The 23,421-nt window shown below is 38.2% G+C and overlaps 1 protein-coding gene across 1 annotated transcript in view; it reads left to right on the top strand.

Moving 5' to 3' along the window:
* The first annotated feature begins 940 nt into the window (after positions 1-940).
* The window catches only part of LOC107838123 (ephrin type-B receptor 1-B-like), a 33,972-nt gene continuing 11,491 nt past the window's right edge, over positions 941-23,421 (top strand). Inside the window, exons 1-4 of the mRNA XM_016679558.1 lie at positions 941-995; positions 2,430-2,585; positions 8,772-9,107; positions 21,131-21,255. Of these exons, the coding sequence (XP_016535044.1) occupies positions 941-995; positions 2,430-2,585; positions 8,772-9,107; positions 21,131-21,255 (672 nt within the window). The remainder of the gene's footprint in view (positions 996-2,429; positions 2,586-8,771; positions 9,108-21,130; positions 21,256-23,421) is intronic.

Genomic DNA, 23,421 nt, shown 5'->3' with positions numbered 1-23,421 from the left:
TAAAGTGATTACTCATGTAAGTTAAGTATTTTGTGAAATAAGTTCTTGCATAGCTTAGAGTAGAGATGCACTGATCGATGTTTTGTAGCCAACTTCTACAAATCTTTGACCAAATTTTGTTGATTCTCATATTCCTTTGAGAACTATGATCAGAAGTCTTGAATCATAAACCTGGGTGATCTGGAAGCTTGATACAAGGACAACAAGTCGACAATGTATTTTGGTGCTAAGCCATTCAGTCATTTATATACAATTCCTGTAGTAAGGACTTTCGAACTGGGGCATTGTGCTCTGATTTCCTAGTTTTGATGAGAACGCGAGCGGCAGTGTTCTCAACCAGCTGTGGTTGACCGATTGACATGTTAGGCTGACTTATAAAGACAGTGTTGCAGTAATTAATGCAACTAAAGAGGAACACATGGGTGAGTTTCTCCAACTCTTACTGGGACATAGACCTTTAGTCCTAGAAATGTTCATTTGGTGATTAAAGGCCAACTTTGTAATTGTCTCTATATTTGTTTTAAGGTTTAGGCCTGAGTCCATCACTAGACCCAGATTTTGGGCCTCACCAGTAGCTTCCAGCTGTAATAACTGAAGCCGACTCCTGATGATTACTCTTTTGGTCTAAAGATCACGTCAGTTTTTGGGGGAGTTTTTTTTTCTGATCAGCTGGAGAGCGTTGTGGCACATCCACATGCTGATTTGTTCTAAGCATCGGTTTTAGTGCTTGGAAGGGTTTGTAGTCACCTGGGACATTACAATGTAGAGCTTGTCATGATTTGTATGGTTGTGGTGGTGAGGATGAACGCTGAGACCCAGATGATGATGATGAATTTAATGATGAAGCTCAAACAGTCCAATACAGGCGGCACGGCAGAGAGAATAGCACACAGCTAATTACCGGTAGCACTGATACACAGGAGACTGAAAACATGAGCTGATGGTTAACCAGTTCTACTGTGACGACGGACAGACTGACGCTGACAAAGACGACAGTAGACGAGGACTCGACAAGAGACAGAGACAACAGGTGGACTTAAATGCACACAGGTAACTAGACACACCTGGGAAGCAATCAACGGGGAAGACAGAGACTCAGGACAGAAACTGAACACAGAAAAACTTTAAAATAAATACACAGAAACACGGATCATGATTGAGCTGTGTATCATCTGCGTAGTTACGGTTGCTAATCTTATTGTCAGATGTTCATTTAATATATTTTGATTTTAAATAGCTACTTACAGATTTTGTGGATCCTCTTTCAATATTTCTGAAAACAAAATGCACTGATTATTTGTCTCACAGCAACAGCCTCCATAGCAAAGAGTGTTGTGGTTCAGTAAGATTTGTGGTTAGTGCATTTACTAACATTTTGAAAGATTTGATTTTTTGTTTTCCTTACTTGTTAAGCCTTATCCGGATTTACAACTGAGTCTCCTCTCTGCTGTGCACTTTGCCAGCAGAATAGAGATATTCCTGATTCTCCTGATCAAAATGTTATGTGACTCCCCCCACATTGTGAATCCCAGAAATGCACAGATAAATATGTGTGGGATATGAGACTGCTTGATCAAGCCAGTGATAAAAATGATGGATTTTGGTCACTGTAGTTCTCAACTTTCAAAATGAATCATTTTCCATCCGTTGTTTTCTCCCTTTGTCTGTCTTGACTTACGTTCAAACTGCAACTTGAGCCAAAGAACTTGACTTAAGTGGTTTCAGAATTAAGTACACGTTTTGTTTATATGCAAAGCCATAAACAATAAATGTTGACAACATATGTGTACGAATATAGCTAGTATCTTGAGCACATGTAGTCTGTCTTGGTGAATAGGTTGCTCATGAATTTCCTGTTTGATCTTTGAAGTTCGAATCCACAATTGCTCTGGTGTCCAGTAAAAATATGTTCAGTTCTAATGGATGGCGGTGCAAAGGTGATGTGCACAAAGTTGTCACTCAACAGTCTAAATGCCCTCATTGACTATAATGGCTGCATATTTATAGTGGAGTTCATTCCATGGTGGAGCAGAGTGGAGACACAAGCAGTGTAAAACTGGGGTAAATGTTCTGATTTCAGTTTCTCAGCATAACATTAAAAAAAAAAAAAATGATAATGTACAAACCTGACATTTACAGTAAAAAAAATATAACAATGTCCAACACAAAATACCTAATAATTGTAAATCTAATGTTCAACATAAAACCCCGTACCTGTCAAATCTCTACCGCATAATTCCTTACATCACGGCGATTATTATTGAGAAGCTAGATAGAGCCAGCAGGAGTACATTTCAGCTTGGATTGTTATTAATTTCACACTGTCTTCTTTGTTTGCCCCATTCTGTTAGTGTTTGGGTGATTAATTTTTCCCCTTCGTTTGTTTTCTGACATTACATTTTTGTTTTGTTGTTTTTTTCTTGTCACAGCATGCCCACCGGGTACTTTCAAATCAACCCAGGGTCCAAGCCTTTGTCTGCAGTGCCCTCCCAACAGCCGATCCACAGCTGAGGCTGCCACTATCTGTGTTTGCCGCAATGGCTACTACCGTGGCGACGGTGATCAACCGGATGAACCCTGCACCAGTGAGTATGGCATACAGGATGTTGCATGTTTTGCTCGTTCACTTTGACACAAGGATAATAACTTGATATGCTTCTGTTTTGAAAGGTTAGGTTTGACAATGATATATAAAAAAATAAAAATAAAAAAAAAGCTGGCGAGCTACAATCTTACTATCGTCAAGCCTGCACATGCTCCTGCATTTAAATTAGTTTGTATCTAAGTCCCAGACCGGCTTTCCAGTATGGCTGTAATAATCACATAAGGGGAGGTTTGCATTGCTGACATCTCCATCACTGTGCCAATGAGCTTTTTCTGTTTCCCTGCAGTTGTCTTTTTTTTCTTCCTCTCCCATTTTTTTTTTCTGTTGTTCTTTATTGTTTGTCTGTTATCATCCCCTGAAGTCCTAATTACTCAGGCAGATGCTGCGAAGCTTCAACACTGTCCTGCCGTTATCCGCTGGAGATCCAATAAGGCCTTACACAGCATTGTGCTTATCTTAATATGATGTAAAAGCAATATGCTAAGCTTTCCTGCTGTCCCTGTTGACACAGAGTTACACAGGAGAAGACCTCCAAAAAGTTTGCTTACTTTCCTTTTTTCATTTACTGACACTGGGGAGTATATAAATTGTATTTTTCTCATTTGTAGAGCAGACCTTGTGGCATTAGCTGGCTGGTTATCTGTTAATTAATTCCTGATTTATTAACAAAGATTTGGCTAATTGGCTTCAAGAATGGGCTCAGGGTCATATTATTTTTTCCAAAGGGTTGGGCAGATACATAGTCTTTACAGCTACTAAGCATATTTTGTAGTTACAGTTTTGCTTTGTATGTGTCCATAAATTCACCAATTGTCTTAAAGCTGCAGAGATATCACAGTGCAGCATGACGGGATCTGTTGCCATCAACACCTTTTGGTTTTGGATGTTGCAGCGGGAAGATATTTATCTTTCATCTTGTGTTTTCTGTGCTCTCCTACAGACTGCACGCTTTTGTGGCAAATTTGCAAATTTTCTATCATCTATAGCATCTGCCTCTACCTCGAGGCCTTGCATTTTTCCCTAAGCAATTTCCACAAGGGCTCCCCACAGTCTATCTGGAACAAATCCCCATGGCCTAAGCAGCCTGTTACTTTTTTATTTTTTTTATTTTTCTGATTTCAATCATTCAGACGTTATCCCCTCCCTTGGTTTTATTCTTCTCTCTTTAACTGTATTCTTTCCCCTCATTCCTCACTCAACAGGGAAACAATCTGCATATTTAAGTATTCCACATACTAGATATCATTTGATCTGTTGTTATGGTTCTTCAAGACTGAGCAGGTCTTGTCTTATGTTTTGTTTCTGTTGTTTTACTTTTTTTAATTTTTTTTTTTGCAAATATGGGACATTCATTTCTGTTATTTTAGATCAACAGCATTTTTTTTTTTTGCTTGAAACTCTCATTGATGTGGACTCTTGCTGTTAATTATGACCTTTGACCCTAGCTGAGGAAAGTGAGACCTGCTGAGTTTTAAATGTTGTCTTTTGTGAACTCCTGGATGACCTGTCGAAGCGTTCTTGTAATGATGATGGGAGGAACAGGTCCTCACAAATACTTTTTTTTTTTTATGTTTTCTCCATTTATGGAAAAGGGCTCACTGCAAAGAGTTACAAGGGATTTTGTAACCATTGCCAGAGTGATACATGCCAAAGATTATGTTTATCATCTGTGTTTTAGTTGGTGCCATAGTGTTCTACTTTTAGAGATGTTTTTACTTTATGTTGTCAGACAGTTTTTCCATTTACGTAATTCTAGGTCTGGTGGTAAACCTTTGTGTGACTACTGACATTGAAATATGTTTATTTATTGTTTTATTTATTGTTTTTATATTTTTTTTATATAATGGCATGCTGGTTAGAATAGATTTTCCCCCTTAATAAATTAAATAGTCATTTCAATACTGTTTCAGGATGTTTTTTTTTTTCTTCTAATTTCTTGATTTTAAAAATATACAGGTGTAGCAAAAAACCCTGAAGTTCCCAGCGAAATCACAGCTTCCTTTGAAGGGTTCAGCTTACTATAACAGCTGAGCCTGATTTGCTGTGGGTGCCTTGCAGCACAGCAGGGGGGCCAGTGAGATCATCCTAGTAAGAATCTCTTTAATACTGTGGGTCCTGATAAGAGCGCTGCCAGAGTAGCTTAAATCAGACCAGTATATAGGAGCAGAAGCTGTAGCTTAAGTGCTTCTCACCAGCATCTGAAGCCCGGGTCCCTGTATGCTCCAAATCAGCTTGATTAGCTTGCTGATAGATTGCCCAATCCCTGGCTCTCGCAGCAGGGGGCCTCATGGTGTATCCTCCCACCTACACCAGCTTCTTCCTTCAGGATTCTGAATATACCAGATCTGGGCTCCATTTCAAACTCCCCAATGCATCCCCTACCCCTCCTTTCTGCCTTTTCTCTGTCTTGCACTGTTTTCAATCTTTGCCTTAGGGTAGGCACACCACAAGTGTTCCGTCTCACAGCAGGGAGCCAAACATTCTTAGTCAGGCTACCTAGCAAAGTAAGTACTTTTGGGACAGAACTTTGCATTCTTCTTTGCGTCTTCCTGGTCGCTTCTCTGAATTTTAAGCCCCCAGGTGACCGACACTGCTTCTGGTTTCTTATGAGTCTCGGTGAGAGGAAAGAATTGTTTTGTTCATATGAGCGCAGTGAGGAAAGGTCAGCCAGTTCTAGCATGCTGAGCAATGGGGATTCTCTCAATATGTGAGTCAGGAGAGTCGATTGATAGGCTCGGTAGTAACTGAGGGGACTCATGCTGTTAAACCTCTGCTCATTGGTCCATAGCAGATAGCTGTGCAGGAGAATCACGATGTGAGCAGTACTGGAAAAGAGAAAGTGACCAAAATGTGGGAAGAAAAGGAAAATATTCCTTCAATGTTCAATGTGTATAAACGAGCCACCTGTTATCAAGTAGCATTGAATGCATAGACATTTTGAAAAAAAAGAAAAAAAAAAAAGCGACCAGGTTTTTTTTTTTTCATGTGCAAAATTCATCATAAAAAGTCCCAGTGAAAGATAAATAGATTCTAGTGTGTTTACATATTTGAATCCAACTGTCCTATGTACCTCCTCAAACCTGTTTGTGAAGGACATGTAATAAATCTGTGATCAAAGTGATCGCCAATAAATCTTGTGACAACATCTAAGAAAGACTTACGGAACAAAACAAAAAAAAAGTCAATCACAAGGAGTATCAGAAATGTATTGCTGCATCTGTGTGCTTATAAATAAAGATATAGGGTATCTTGACCCACTTTAGACAGTAAATATGTAATATTTAGTGGTCTGTAATATTTGATAGATACTGAAACAGAAAGTCCTGACAAAAGAACATGGAAGTAGTTGAGGGATATAGTTTGGACATTAGGGGAAATATTTTTTCACTGACACTGCAAGTTTTGGGGTTTCTAAAGTGTGTGATGGATGATACAAAGGACACTCTGCACATAGACTGAACAGCTCCCAGGGGAGTTGGTAAAGTACTTCCTGTCACTCCAACACCCCATTGTGCCATTTTTTCACTCCACAAACAATGCATCTTGTAGCATCCAAGTGCCTGATTATGTTCCATTTGACCTGCGGCTTGAGCACTATCTGTCCCTCTCAGCCAGACCATAATAATCACACTATGTAGGTCATGCCCCTTATTTTGCTGAATTTGCAGCCGTACCTTAACAGTTTTTCTCACCATTATTTTTTTCTTTCTTTGCCCAAGCTTTGTGTCTACAACATTTGACTGTGCGGCAATTACTTATTATATCTATGTTAAATCACCTATTTATTTACAGTGAACTACACCGGTGAAATTAAGTTGATAGTCAACTCCACTGAAAAGTCACTCTAAAGCGGTTCACTAAAAATGATATCACAATTTTTTTTGGTCTTAGCCCAACGTTCAGGAAGAATGCCGGGAGATTAACCTGTCAAACCGTCAGTCTCCAAAACCACACAAAAAGCCGTCATAAAAGCGTACTTCCTGTCAGTGTTACCTTGTTGGACCGCTCACAGCGTAAAAACTTGTGGAATCTAAATGACCTCTTCTCTTAAGTCTGCGGGAAGGTTAAGATTTGATTTTTTTTTTCTTTTACATCTTATAGTATTTTTTTTATATATCTTATTATAAAAATAATAAAAACAATATTGTATATCTTATTTCTATGTAGTATTTTTTTGTATCTTATTTTATAATGAAATTATCCCTCAGTGCAGGTGAATGTCCCAGTTGGCAGATCACACCTGAGTATGGATGTTTTATTACCCAAAAACAAAAAGGAAAGCTGTTTACATGTAATGTCTGTGTCACGTTTCTTCTTTATGCCATCCACCATTTTTCATAATGGCTGTTGCCAGCTAGAACAATGCATGCACACAGATGTCTTAAATGTAAGCACACATGCAAAGACTCTGTTCTCTAAGTCTGATTAGAATCATGATTTGTTTTACACTTAAATGTACATAAAGTTACAGATGAATAAATTGTGGTTTGTTTGAAAGATGAGACATTAGAATTGACAGAATTTTAAATTACACTAATGTCAGGTTAGTCTTTTTCTGTTGGAAAAGCTTGAATTATCCCAGATAAACTAGTGAATGAAAAACTCAGGTGTGTTTTCCATTCATGTCCTGAGCAGTACCGAACAGGCACGTTGTTAAGTTTGTGTTTTGTGTGGTATTTGAGAGTAAAGAGCTACTGCTGTGCAGCCTGAGGGACCATGAATCTCAGCTAAGCAAATTTCTTCACTGCCTTTCCAGCAGATTTCACCTCGTTTTGAATCACACTGCAATTGCAGGAGGCTGAATAAGACCTCTTTTATCCACCCTGATATTAAGCCACCACTCAACCCAAACAATAGTTGTATTATTTCTTGATTTCTCCCTGAATATAGTTTTTGAGTTTCTGCTCCAGCTGTGGGCCATAAGAGAATGAACGAAACCCTTAATTTGCAGAGCCACTTGGATAAGAATACTTCATGCAACACCGCATTTTTGTAAATAACCAATATTTGATAGACATGAACATTCACTGTAGAATCTCCGCATGTGAATAGAATAAATTATCATTTCAATTGTGGTTCAGATTGAGAGAAATCACACAAGAGGGTTTGATATTAGCACTTGTATTTATTAAAGTGTTGTAAATTAGTAATTTAACAGATTGGATTTTTTTTTTCTCGCTCCTTCACATATGAGGTATATCTTTCCTTTTATGCATAATGACAGCTTTGCTTAAAATACAATGTTTTGAGACCTAAAAGTGAGAGGTATTGACAAATTTAAAATAGGATTTACATCATTCTATCAAGTAACCAGTCATTTGTTGGTTATTTATACACAATCAGAGGGAATATGAAACAGTAAAACAATTGACCCAAGCACAACAAGAAAAACAGTAATGGAGAAGACTAGAGTTCAGAGGCACTGAACTGAGAAAAAAACAAATGGTCTACAGCATTGCACATTGTTTATAGCCTGTAGTTTACAATACTTACATTTGTTTCTTTGTCAGAAAGAACAAACAAAAAGAAAAAAAGCTAAACAATGTGAAGAAAAGCAAGGACTAGACAGTTGGAAACACAGGCTAAGATTTCCAAACAATGAGGATGTTATTTATTTAACACCAGAAATCAATGCATAAAACAGTGGCTGCCCAAAACCAAAGTACTAGATGAAAAATCTCCCATCTACAGTAAAGCAGAGATAATGAGTTGATGATATACTTTGTGATCTACATTAGTGGGTATACAATGCATTGTTATTTAGATACATACTGTAGAATAGAATATAATAGAAACAGCTTTTATTGCCCCGCAAAGGGGAAATTCGGGTGTAAGAGCAGCAACAAATACATAGGTTAACTCAAAAAAGTCTTAAAGTGTTATAAGCAATAAAAAAAAATCAATAATAATAATAATAATAATAATAATAATAATAATAATAATAATAATAATAATAATAATAATATACTGTCACGGCATAGTGATAGTTTTTTTAAATATGTAAAAAACATATTTATAGTTCAGGAAGTGCATACAGAGATGACAGAATATCTTCCATTTATGGCAGTGTATATCTATTTTTAGATCAATGAGTAAACATCTGGGGGTGGAAAGAAAAAGAAACTGAAAGAAAAAGAATTAAAAAGTAAACATGTTGTCTTTTCAGGCGTTCCATCCAGTCCCAGGAATGTGATCTCCATAGTGAACGAGACCTCGGTGATCCTGGAGTGGCATTCTCCCAGGGAGACAGGCGGCCGGGACGATGTCGTCTACAACATCGTGTGCAAGAAGTGCAGAGCGGACCGACGCTCCTGTTCACACTGCGATGACAACGTGGACTTTGTGACTCGACAGCTGGGTCTGACAGAGACCAGGGTCTTCATCAGTAACCTGTTGGCTCACACCCTCTACAGCTTTGAGATACAAGCCGTCAACGGTGTCAGCAACAAGAGCCCGTACCCAGCACAACATGTCACCATAGACATCACCACCAACCAGGCTGGTGAGTCCCCAGTGTTTCCAGGTCATGATCATTTTTGCAGCTTTGAAAATAACAGAATCTACATCATTTGCTTCTACACTAGACACAGTTAAATGACTTATTTAATCTATTTTTCTTTTTTTTTCTTTTTTTTTTCCATGTGTCAGTAGATCAGTATGACTGTACTGGCTATATTTCATTCTGCATTTGTGAAACTGCAAATTTTCTATTATGGCAACATGTCCTACTGTGAATCATTTTGCCTGCAAAAGGCATAATCTGGTACTATGTGCATTGCAGAGTTACATTTCATGGCTTAGCAGCCTTCATGCCTACTTCACAGCAAATGATGAGAGCTGTGAAGCGCGAGGGGAGACTGTTAGGAGATGTGTACATATTTGCAGTCTTTCTAAGCCCACCTTCTCTGGATTAAAGTAATTGCTTTCCTCTTTGACATCACGGCTGTGAAATTTATGCTCGGACCAAATGTGTAGCTCTTTTATAATTTTAGTCTGGACAAAATCGGCTCGCTGCTACTTTGTTCTTTCCTTTGTGGCCTTTTTGCTCACCAAATCTTGTGGCAGAAACAAGCCTAGTGTACAGTCCTAATTTAACATGTTAACATGTTTAACATGTTTAGCTCTAAAATAGTGATTACATTCAGTAATATTGAGGGTCTTACTTTATCTCCCAATTAACATTTAGTGCAAAGTCTGTTTAAATAAAATAAAAAAAACTCTTGTCAAGAAGTATTTAGTCTATCTATCTATCTATCTATCTATCTATCTATCTATCTATCTATCTATCTATCTATCTAGCTATCTATCTATCTATCTATCTATCTATCTAGCTATCTATCTATCTATCTATCTATCTATCTAGCTATCTATCTAGCTATCTATCTATCTATCTATCTATCTATCTATCTATCTATCTATCTATCTATCTATCTATCTATCTATCTATCTATCTATCTAGCTATCTATCTAGCTATCTAGCTATACACTTCTAGTAAACATGAAATAAGCCTCAAGTAAAATATGCTTGACATTAGTCAACGTAGTTAGATATTGGTGGGCTTTACATGGTATTTAAGTATTTTGTAAGTAATTTGCCATAAAGGCCTTGTGCTGTTTACCTTTGTCATAATTTTAAAACATCAGTCTGTCTATCCATTCGTCCATCCATCCATTCATCCATCCATCATCATGTGTCAAGTTAAAAATATAAGACACCTTACAGCTGCAGTGGGTTTTTCTTATGCTTGGACTTACGGTAGATTTTTAATGTCAGTTCTACCACTACTGAAAAATTCAAAGTAGGAAACAGAAAGAAAAGGGAAAAAAAAAATCTGCTGCATAATAAGAAAATGTAATTTATAGTGAGGAATAAATTGTGCTTACCCTTTTGATAGATTTTTGCTCTGTTTAAATTGAAACATTTTCTTTGCTTTGCTCCTGACTATCGAAACGAAGGTGAACAACATGATTAGATAAAAGGAGGACTTCAAAAAGAATACCATAGCCCTCACTACATCTATGTCGGATATGAAGATTTCGCTGAAGGATTTGTAATCAGTCATTCAACTTGAGGGTAAAGGTCTGCAAGCAAAGGACATTCAAAACAACAGACATTGTGCCCAGGTCTGGGTGTGCCAGCAAGTTCACCCTGAAAGCTGACTGCTCAAAGCCAAAATCTGTCTCCAAAACCTTAAAAAGTAATTGTAGGACCTACATTAGGCTTTTGGTACAGAGTCCAGGCCTCTGAAATCTGACTAAATGTCAGGAAAAAAGGGAAATGCTTTTTTTCTTCTTCTTTTTTTTTTCTTTTTTTTATGTAGCATATGTAAATATCTGGTTTCAACTCTACTTTCCCATCTCCTGTACATAGGAGAGTGAATATATTGCCCCATCCAGTGATGGAATACCACATGTCCAATGAATTCTATTTTAGTCCCTTTTTAGCTTTAATTCTTGAATCAGCTTACTGTACATTTATCTTTGAGGCCAAGGAAATTATAATTGGGTTATCCCGATTTCTTTTTTGGATCGGAGCATATTTTGGAATTAAATTTGGCTTGGCTGAAGAACGGCACACCACATTTGATTATGTCGACTCTCAGAGGAACATAATGACCAACTGCACTTGTCTTTTTCTGATGGGGACTTCGGAGAGGAATGGGAGGAGAGATAAATGAGAACAGAAAACTGGTTGATTTTTTTTTATTTTTTATTTTTTCTACCAGAAACATGGACCATGACAGCAGAAAGTGGGAAAAATGAGGGGGTAAATAGGTCTGACTATAAAGGTGGCCTAATGGTGCTGGCTGTACCTGTTTGACAGGCTAATAGCACACCTGACAGATAGATGTAGAAAGAGCATTGCCCATTCCTATTGTTGAGGCCTGTTTCAGTAATGAGGTTTCCTCCAGTAATCTTCCAGGCCTATGTCCATCTTTACGTGGCCCTTTTGTCACCAGGTAATTGCACTGTTCCTCACTTCGACTGGGGTTTTTAGCAGAAGGCAACTGATAATGCAGAGGTATACAAAGAGTTCATGGTTAGGATGTGCAAAACAACTGACAAAATATATACTCCCTCTTTGGGGACACAAGGCCTGTAGCGATAAGGAATGGAACCTGCATTAGATTATGGAAATGTTCTCTATTTAAGGCATCAATATTAAGTTAATCAGCAAGAAAAAGAAAAAAAAAATGAAAACAGTTTTTTTTACAGCAGCAGTTTCTGTGTAAGCTAATTGACATGCATGGATGAATATGCTGCTTTGATCCAGGGGGGTTAGGTCAGACAGAAATCTGTCCCAGACAGGAATAATTTGTGGAGGCAGATTTTATGCATGCATTTTAGACTAACCGAAAATGTTTATAAAGATTTATGTCAAAATTGGTTTATGAATCTTTTTAATCTTCTACCCGTTTGTCTGACATCATATATATATATTTCATACAGAAAATATGTAATATGAGGAACAAACAACCAGACTATAATTTGAGCATATTTATTTGTGGTGAACAAAATCCTTTTTTTTTTTTCAACAAAAAGAAACAGCAGAGCAATTAGTATTTGGATCAGTGCTGTCAACCTCATTCTGTTTATAGGAAAACTCCACCTCTTTTCTCAAAGCTGGAACATTACAGAGGGGTCTTTGACCAGTTCTCTGCAAAGTAGAAACTCTGGGTGGACGTATATAAACTACAACTTTTTTTTGTAGTTTATAAAAAAAAACTACAAAAAACAGTCCCAAATCTCAAAAAAACCCAAATCCCAAGAAAATAATCCCAAGAAAATAAAAATAAAAATCATAGCAAAATCTAGACTTATTTCATGTGACTGAGGTCAAACTGTTGTGTTCACAGCCAAACAGACTTTAAAAAGAACCTGGAAGAAGAGTTAAAAGGAAATAAATAATATAAAAAAAACTCTAAGAAAGAAGTGGCAACAATTTGCAATTTGCAACAATTTGCAGTTCTCTGCAAAGTAGAAACTCTGGGTGGACGTATATAAACTACAACTTTTTTTTTTTTGCATGAATGAAGAACATCTTATTTTTGATTATCATACAGAAAGTTATAAGTTGATGAAAATAAAATGTCATGAGCCTCTTAGAAAAACAGGTGTTAAAGTACTGAAAACTTCACATGTTTCTTAAGCCTTGTGAACCTAAATTAGTGTTGGATGTTTTATCTTAACATGAAAAACATAAATAAAATCTCCAGAAAATAGGACAAACAAAAGCAAGAAACTGCAGCTTTAAAATTTTTCGTTAAGATTTTATGCCCTCATGATCTTCAAGTTCAAAGATGAATTTCTCAGAAAGAGAATCTTTTTTTTTTCCAACTGAAAACATCATTAATTTTGATATTTAGAAGATAAATTGGACTGTTTCTTCCAACTGACAAAGGTAATGATCCGTTTTTGTTTACCTTTGTAAGGTAAACCGACTTCAGTGTTGGCTGTTGTTTGGCAGAGAAACTTCATCTTCAGCTGCATAAACTTGTGGTGTTAGAGCAGAGGAGTAAACTGGTTATTACAGATGTGAAAGGACGAAGAGTGGAGTTTAGGGGGCGGCCTTGATGTGGACGTAGCATGAACCAATGAGACCATTTAACTGCCCTCAATCCTGGTGTGTGTCTGAGAAAAAGAACTGATCAATAGTGTGATTTAGGAGTTCATTTATGGCCCTTTGCTCTCTAGGAGATACATACACCCACAGAAACTGAGATACAACCCCAGAAAGGTGATATACTGCACCATGTAAGGCGATTATTCATGACTGTCCTAGTTTTAGTCCTATTTGTCTGTTGTCCAAGGAGAAATAAATTAACTTTTTTATGCCATATTGTTGCATTTTGACATAACATGACACTACCTGATTGTGGTGAATTCATTGAAATGGTGAAAAGAAGGAAAGACAAATGTGAGGTATAGTTACATAGCTACCTAATACACAATAGCGCTACGATCTCACTAGCACAGCCTTCTTGACCTAGATTATGTGCCAAACATCTCTCAGACCACAGAAATGCCAATTATATCTACAAACAATCCTGCCTTGCTTGGCTGGTGTTTGGAGAGCTATTCCCGCAGAAAGACAAACATCGCTGTCCTCGGCCTTGGACAAGTCCGATCTGGTGGGTCATAATCAAGATAGTGAGACCCAGCACACTCGACTGAAATCCAAACAACCGGATGAATTAGAGACATCTGCACCGTGTGGAGCTCTGGAATCAGATGAGATGTTAGGCAAACAATGTCCCGAGGAGATATTCAGGACACCATTCATTCTGTCTCTCCGGTTTACATTTGTTTAAGGGGTATTCCAGACCCCACCAGTTTCATCATATGAGAGCTGTCATGGCTTCCTGGTGTGCCTTTTTTTTATTTTATCTCATGTTTGTTTCTACTGATGTTAGATCCTGTTCCTGCATCCAAAAGGTGAGGGATTAGCTGCAGGCAAGAAAGAAAAAAAAAAAGTGTCAACCTGAATGCTTCTAAACCCAGATGTCACTTCTGATGTATTTATACTGTAGAATAAGTGACAGTGGGCATGGTGTTGATGTCTTTATGCATTTGAGCCAGTGTGAATTTGCTTACAAGGTGAATTGGCTCCTTTCTCTCTCTCTCTTTTTTAACTTTTTTACACATATGCCTATATGTGAAAAAAAAATCAGAATCCTCCTTGTATGACGTGATTTTGAAATATAATTCAAGCCAGTAGTATTTGAGAGAAGTCCGTGGTGCTGAACTTATCCCTCTTTAAGATGTTTGAGAGAAAGCCATTACTATGTAGTCATGGCTGGCTTGGCCTTCTGAGCCCCTGTTAATAAGGTAGCAGTCGTCTAACCTATGGCTTTGACTGCAGCACAGCACATGACTGAGCTTCTCTCCTCATATGAAACTTTGAATTCCTATTAGTTCATGGTAGTGTGACAGAATCTAAAGGTAAAAAAAATATATATTATATTTTTAGCTGCTAATATCTATTTTATTTGCTGTGTTGAAAAGGATTTGGCTCCAAGATAAGTTGATACTTTTTTCTAAACTGCCACTAACTAAAATTTAATTAAGTTTCCCATCAAGGAAGGAAGGAAGGAAGGAAGGAAGTTCAGATTTAATTGAGAACATCTATAAATATTCCTTTTCAAGCCTTGAAAAGGAATATTTACCTAAAATTATGCTAAAATTATGCTCAGATAATTTTAGGTACTTTGACTGGACATGCTTAGAATCATTATCACGCTAAAAGGTGAAACTCTGTCCTACCAGCAGGACTTGTGCAGCTGCTAACAGGCTGTCTGCAAGATTTCCAAGTATCTAGCACCATTTTGTCCTTCCATCAACTCTGACCTGCTCCCTTGTCATTGGAGAAAAAAAAAAAACATCCTATAAAGCATAGTGCTGCCACCACCAACTTTTGGAAAATAAATGGTAAATTTAATGCACAGAATATTGGGCAATATACATGTTGGCAAGTGCAACTCCCTAAAAGAGTGTATGTTAGATGTTAGTTGTTCAGGCCTTGGGGCATTATTTTATAACTTAATCCTGCTTCAAACGTCTGTCATGATCCGTGTTTTTGGGTATTTATTTTAAGGTTTTTCTGTGTTCAGTTTCTGTCTCGTGTCTCGTGAGTCTCTGTCTCTGCGTCTTCCCCATTGATTGTTCCCAGGTGTGTCTCGTTCCCTTGATTACCCTCCCTGTGTATTTAAACCCACCTGTTGTCTTGGTCTCTTGTCGGGTCCTTGTCGTTTCCACGTTTGTCTTACGTATGTCGCAAGCTGTCTGCACGCTCCAGTGTTACTGCTAAGTCCTGGTTTGTGTTCGCTCTCATTATGTCCTGTAGGTCAGTTGCTACCGGCAATTAGCTGTGCGCTTGTCTCTCTGCCGTGCTGCCTGTCCTGGACTGTCTGAGCATTATTATTATTAAATTCATCGTCATCTTCACCATAACTTGGGTCTCTGCGTCAATCCTCACCACCACCATTATAGAGACAATGTCTCTATAATGTTATAGCTGACCTATGTTTTCTTGTTCTTTATGGTTATCCTCAATCACGGTTACTAAATGCAAACTTCTATAAAGATTAAACTACTCATGGAACCTAGGTGCACTGAATTTATTTAGGGTTATCAGAGGAAATGGGGGCTGAAAACAAATGCATGCAATTTGTTTTAAACGATTTTTGCTTTCAAATGGAACTGAGGACCACTTGAGAACTACAAGTGGTCCTTGTAGTGGAACAAGGACATTCTGTTATGTTATGGCATTCTGTTATGTCATAAAAGTTAGGGTAACACTACTATTTGCAAAGACTCATATGTACACTGTCATTTTGGAAGTGGCTCAATGACAAAGACAAAAAGTAGTGGAAGATATTCAGCCTAGTTTGGAGTACAACCAATACAAGACACACTTTGTGCCGTAGTATCTTTGTTGGTTTAAAAACTTTCATTCGAAGATGTCGCCCATAAGGTTCATTTCTCTATTTGCTAGTCAGATAAGCCCTACTCAGCTGGTGCTACCAGCTTTATGCTGACAGGAGAAAAGCTTGTCATTTTATTGAAATCATGGAAAATTTGTCTTTGAGAAAAATAAAACTGTTTTTCTGTTGTTTGGCCTTAGAAATGTGGATAAGCGTGTGCACATCTGGGAACACATTCATGAACAGATCTGAGTACATGTTAAATTTGCAGTTGATGTTGGCAAATGGTTGCATAAATTTATAGTTTCTGTGCTTGCAAGCAAACGAAAGCAAGCACATCACTTTTGTGCATTCAGGTTGGCTATTGCAGGTTAAATGTTCTTCCAGTTTAAAAGGAATACACCTCTAAATCATTGATGCACAGCAAGAAGTCCAATATGCTGGAACCTTGATGTTAAATTAAAATTATAGCAGCTGCACACAGAAGTTTCCATAATGAGAACAGAAGTTTAGTTTGATGTCAGATGCACATAAAGTTGGTCTGTCATCTATTACACAGCTGATTAAACCTTCAAAGGTAAATACGGTTCTTTTTTTCATTCTTTCACCATCTTTTTTGATCCGTCTTCCTCCATCCTCTTCTTCTTCTTCCCCTCTTTCTGTCCAAGTCAGACGCTTGAAGGCTTTGACTTTGATTAATGATGAGCCGAGCTCCGCATTAAAAGCCAGGGGCTGCAAGTGGGGCTAGATAAAAGTGGAGCACAAGGAGCAAGGGATTGGTGGGTTGGAGGGTGGAGAGAGAAGCTTTGGGACACAGTCACCAATCACTGTCAGCATCATTGTCCCAGGGTGACAATGGGGACGCACTTGGAGAGGACAGCAGAGCTTCATTGAGCTGGATCTCACCCTCACACAACCACAACACATCGTCTCCGACAGGCTCGTCACACGTAGGTTATGAGGGCACATTAAAAAAAAAAAAAAAAAAAAATTAAAAAAAGAGGGCAAAAAAAAAAAAAAAAAAAAAGGGTGAAGGATCCTTTTTCGGTTCAACTCATTTCAGAATCACAAGCTCTGTTCATGTAAGAGACATTAACAAGATACCCATGTTGATTAAGAGGGCTATATCAAAATATTTACAATACATCCTTTCAGTTTTGTTCAGGGTTGCAGTTCAAAAAATGTCATAATAGTTCCTGTCTAAATGTAGAAAATCTATAAACAAAAACATGGAAGGGAAAAGACATTGGCACTATGCTGCCAAGAAGCAGACGAAGGTTGCCAGAGTTATCTTGTGTTTGAGATGGGGGTGCAAATGATCAATTAATCGGTTGTTCTAAAGTTGACTGATGTTATTCATCTGCTAACGATTAATTGTTTGTTTATGGTGAACAGGGTTGATCGTCTTTCCATAACAAGTTCATTATATTCCAACAATTTTTGTGTAAACTGTGTTAAATACTTCCTGCATAAACAGAAAATTGAGATTCTCTGACATTCTCAATCTCAGACATATTTATAAAATATAACGTAGCATAAGCTATTAAGTTGCTGAATAGAAACATAAAAGATGAAACAAGTAAAATATGTGAAACACTTAATCTCACATGAACAGAGATGTTCATAGTCTGTGAGGAGCATTGAAGACTTTACTCACCACTCTGTATCAACAAAGTGGACAGAAACTGTGATATAGCTTTCTGCTGCCAGGGAAGTCAAATTTCATTTAAGCTACGTTTTATATATATTCTGCATTTTAATAAAATATGCGTAAACAGAAATGTGCATTGTAGTTCTGCTACAAAACGGCACTAAGTGCCCGGAAAATACAAATGCCTCTGTAACAGAGAGAAATGTCCTTTTTTATTTGTTGCCAATTAGCAACTCTGCGTCTATTTGACACGGTCTTGTTAAAAGGATTATAATTCCACATAAACCCTACAAAGTTTTGACTAGCTGTCAAAGCTCTACAAGTATGGAGCCATAGGCGAATTAGTGAACATTATCTTACAGTTTGTTTTATTTAACCAAGGCTCAATCCAGACACGTATAAAAAGACACACTTAATGAACGAGACTTTGTTTATGCACCTGAAAGCATGAACTGAATTGCAGCCAGAGAAACAGAGCTTCCCTGCACGGCATCTTTTCCCCACTGCAGGAATTTCTGAGTGGAGCACCCATCCCCAGGGTCTGTCAGGAACAGTGTGCCTGTGGCCGGTAATTGATAATGCGGCCCAGGCAGCCCTCACCCTGGTCAGTGGAGCGTGAACTAGCCTGAGAAGTAGAGAGGCTGGAGTGCACCAAGGTAAAGCTCAGCTCTCACGTCGCTGTGTGGAGAAATGAGGGAGGGAGGGGGAAGAGGTGAGAGCCAACAAGGGCAGCCGGGGCATAATCCACAAAAACAGACCCTCTCACTCCTTCACATTTGCATTTTCCCCATGCAGGAGAATAGCATGACACTCAAACTTACTGATCCCAATGAAAGTCGTAGAATACTCCCTACAAAACGTGATTTACAAACAATCCCATAATGGCAAGAGGATTGAGATCTTTTTCGTTTAGTCTTGTGCAGAGGGAAGACATGGAGCTGGGAATAATCTACCAAAAACAAAGGAAGGAGGGTCATCGTGAAAGGTCTCTTTGATGAGAGCTTTTTCAGAAAAATGCTAATCAGGTGGGATTAAAACCTGCCTTTGTTGTTAAGAGTCAAATACCTGATAGACACAAAATGTTATGAGAACAGAAATTGACTGAAATTCTTATCAGAAATGGTCGTATGTTTACAAATTAGCATTATAGGATGGGATAGAATGTATTTATATTTTATCATTTAACCTTCAAATAAAATAAAAAAACAAACAAAAAAAAACGCACATTTAAACAACTGTGTAGACAGATAATTGTGATGATTGGAACTGGTTATTTCCATTCCCTTATTACTCAAATTAAATAGACAACACAGAGATATATCTCATAAATGAAGTGTGCTGAATGATTTGTGTGATTGGATAGAGTGACATTGCAAAGGACAAAAATGATCAAGGTGCCTTGTATCTAGATTAATTGACTGACCAGATGTGTGCAGTCAGGCGTGTGGCAGCTGCAGGGTGGAAAATTCTCGTCGGCGTCACAAAATGTTTCCATTTTAGTGATATCTTTGACAAATGCACAAATTTAACAAGTAACATCCCACACTTCACAACTGAGTTCATGATGAATCAACAGCTTTTGGGGATGTGACAATTAATTGTTTATAAAGTGTAATTGTGTGTTTACTACGTGTATGATCTCCCATTTCACAATATTCAAGATTCAAGCCATAGTTCACAGATTGCCAAATGTTTCTTTTCAAAGTTTTCCCTTGGCCTCCAGAGGCTCTAGTGTGCTTGACCCTCTTTTGCATAAAAGCAACCTGCACCTCAACTTTATTTAAATAAGGCAGAGCCAGGGTGACACTCGACCTCCTGAAATGCGACATGCCACTACAGAAGGCATTGCAAGGCTGCACACTCAGTCACTGAATAGGAAACATTAACATGATTTATACTTTGGATATATTACATTACAACTCCCATATTCAGACCTACTCAACCCAACAGCAGATTAAATTTTAAATCAGTCCTGGATGGACTAATGTTATGGTACTCCGGTTACAACTCAGACAGAGTCCTTATATCTGCAACTGAAACTCAGAACAAATGCAAACTTTAATAGAAGAGTCAAATCTACTTTTGATTTATATGTGATGGCCAAGAGATTCATAATATTTGCTCCTATAATACTGGAACATTGCCGGAATAGTCTTTTATCAAGTGATTTTAAGTTATTGATTAATTATTTACCAACATTATTTTCCTCTAGTTAAAGCACGATTATATATTCTTGGAAATGTTGAATAATTGTATTAAATTTATTTAAAATCTGCAAGAGATTTTATTAAGTAATTGGCGTGCCACCTTGCAAAAGATTATTATTACTGTTTTTTTTTGTTGTTGTTTGTTTTGTTTTTTTATCCTGCCTGCCGGCAAGCCAGGTTTTCTTTTTCTTTTCTTTTTCTTTTTTTGATCTGTCAAGAAATTGTGTGGTATTAGCATAGTAACTTCACATTATTGCCACCTATACCACACATATTGCAACTGAGTACTACAAGTACCGATCCCGCAGGAATTGCTTGATAATAATAAATCTAACACCCAAAATACACTGTGTAGATTCCCTGCATGTAAAAATGAAAAAAAATAAATAAAAAATAAATCCTTAGGTGTGCCCATTGTCGGATATACTTCAGACTGGATTTTACATCTTATTAAAAGGTTTTTACATTTCCATGTTATACTACTGTAAAAGATGTCTGCAGATATGTGAAACATAGAAATTGTTTAACAGAAGCTGTGCAAAAATAAATATGGTCATGGTATAGAAAAAAAGTTTGAAAGTTGTATATCATTTTTCTTTAACTTCACAATCATTGTGAAGGGACGACTAAGCTAGGAGTTAATCTTGTAACTAGTGGTTTGCCGATTTGTCCTTGGGGAAGACACTTATCTTGCCTTGCCTGCTGGTGGTGGATAGAGGGCCTGGTGGCGCTGGAACATGGCAACCTCGCCTCTGTCAGACTGCCCCAGACCAGCTGTGGCTACAATCTAGCTTACCACTATCAATGTTTGAATGTGTGGCTGAATGAGTGAATGGCCGAATGTAGTGTAAAGAGCTTTGGTGTCCTCTGTAAACGCACTGAAGAAAAACAGGCCATTTGACACTACTGCTTGGGTTTTATCCATCACTGCTACAACCCTTTGAGTCCAGGGCTGCACAAAGTGTCACAATTTGGAAATAAACATGAAACTGAAAAAGCTCAACTTAGCATCCCCTTCATTTATCTTCTGGCTCAGGGCTTTAGAAATATAAAGGAAGTAAAAACTTTAAGGTTTCTAAGGCAGTCCTCTGATGATGATGATGTAGTGGTTCCTGTTGTGACAGCGGGCTTGCAAGAAAGAAAGAAAGAAAAAGAAAGGAACAATGGTTAGAAATGAACAAGAGGAGCAACATAACTGTACTTATGTTTTTCTTTTTTCTTTTTGCTATCTCGATTTTTACAGCCCCATCAATTGTTCCCATCATGCACCAGATCAGCTCCACCATGAACAGCTTCACACTATCATGGCCTCAACCAGAGCAACCCAATGGCATCATCCTTGACTACGAGCTGCGCTACTACGAGAAGGTAAGCTGCAAGAGCGTACATTTGCATGAGTGTTTTGTTTTTATTCTTTTTTTTCCCAGCTGAATTTCTTTCACTTGTGCTCTTCATATGTTGTATATGTTACATGTGATGCTGCAGAATCTAAGCTCCTGGATATCTGCAAGCTGTTCCCCTGGGTTGATAATATGTCCAGTCCCTTCGCTCCCTCCACCTCTCCCACTGTTCTTTGGTTTCTGCTGCTGATGAAGTGAAAAGGCTGACCTCTGCACCAGGCCCACTCTGCACAGTGCAGTAACCCTGTCCCACTGTGAAAATGCATTGGGTCTGGAGGGAGGTCGCATCGACCTGTCTCCTCACACACAATACGTCTGCTTTATTAAGTCACCAGCACTACCCTTCGGTTACTACGCTGCTTTAGTATTGACCTGTAGGCTTTTCCCAAGGCCTCGAACATAATAAAACTTAGATCAGCATTTTGGTTTTCGGCCTTGTTTGTCTTTCTAAAGCAGGTCCATAAAAAGCCCAGTCATGCATAGGTTCGTTTTTTTTTTTGGTTGCCAGTCTTCATCATTCTAGAACTGTTTTGAGACTTAGTTAACCTTCACTATCTTCTGTTTTCCACATAGAAGATAATAATCAATATAGATTTATTAATGTGTGTGTGTGTGCATTTCTTGTGTTATTGTTGAATTCTTTGCTTCTCACAAACTCGCTGTGTCCTAGGTTCCTGGATCGATATTTGCAGTGGCAGCTTAGAAAAGTTTTGTCACGTTAAACATTTCCTACTGGGACAAGAAACAATTGCTATTTAAAAATGGTGTTGCATTCAGAATCGTAGGTCTTCAATGTTGTTTTTCCTTTTTGAGGTTTCACAGCTCAGGGAGCCGAATCTGACTGCCATGGCTCTGACAAACCTTATCCACCAGGCAGCTTAGTGTCATGTAAATACCACTCACACGGCCCACGTTACCTCATGAATATCAATCAAACCTGATGTTTAGCTTAGAGCTTCCTCAAACAAATAGATAAGTGCAGCATAATCACAAATTAGTGAACTATCGGGGACATGATTGCTAATTGCACTGGGATAATTCAGGTGATGACTGAGGCTGTGGTCCATGCTGCCAGGCTGAATGTACCTACATCACCCCCTATTTGTTCCAGACTCGAAACGTCTTATCTGTGTAGAAAACGTCCCACCGTGTGAGACTGAGTAAGACACAGAAGGTGAGTCAAAGTGATTGCTTTGTGACACACTGGGCTGTCGAGATGAGATTTCCCCTTTGGTGGTCCTCTTTTGACACTCTGTATTTTGGATCTGACAAGGCTTTTCACACATTCTAAACAGACTTTCCTTCAGCCAGACACCCCTGACGGAGATGTCAGAGATGTGTTTTTATACCTGATTAAGCACCAAATATGTCTCCATCCCTTTCCCTCAGTCTCTCTCGCTCTCTCTTTATATATATATATATATATATATATAGTAATATCTCATCAGTAACACACTAGCTCACCGTACATGGAATATCACGCTGTAAATACTGTCATTCTTGTGACCAGATTAATTTTCCATTAGCAGATCCAGAGTGGCTCTTCATGGCTGATCTCAGATTTAAGTACGTAACTCATGGTACCCGGACCAAGCCGGGTACTGTGCACGGAAGCGATTTGATTGACAGCTGAGGGGGTTCAATGATTGGCTCTTGATTTACGTCACTGAAAACTCCCAACAACAGTATGGTTTAGCTGTGGACTACGGACATGCTGTATGCTATCAGAGAGCTGTTCAGTGTGGAGGAGCATAATTGTGAGTTTAACAATCTCTATCTGCACCAGGAACACGTGCCTTATTTTATTTTATTATTTTTTCTTTTTTGTGACCATTATGGCCAAGTGCCATAATGTAATTATATTTATATGCATTGTGAAATAATCAGCTGATGTTAGTCTCTCTAAGACGAAATTAAATATCTAGGTTTATTTGAGTCCATCAAAACCACAACCTGGAGATTTTCCATTGCTGAGTGTCTCTGCAAACATCAGCAGAGAGTTGACCACAACTGCTGCGCACTCACAGCCCGGCCACAATAGTGAGAAACAGATCCGCGATGGAGATGCTCACCACTGGGGTTGAACCAAACCGCACATTAATCGGTTAGAGTGCAACTCGCCAGTGGAAAAGCA

This window comes from Poecilia formosa, unplaced genomic scaffold, assembly GCF_000485575.1.
Source record: "Poecilia formosa unplaced genomic scaffold, Poecilia_formosa-5.1.2 Scaffold215, whole genome shotgun sequence".
Classification (NCBI taxonomy): domain Eukaryota; kingdom Metazoa; phylum Chordata; class Actinopteri; order Cyprinodontiformes; family Poeciliidae; genus Poecilia; species Poecilia formosa.
Note: the sequence above shows the minus strand (reverse complement) of the source record. Positions and strands in the feature narration are given on the sequence as shown.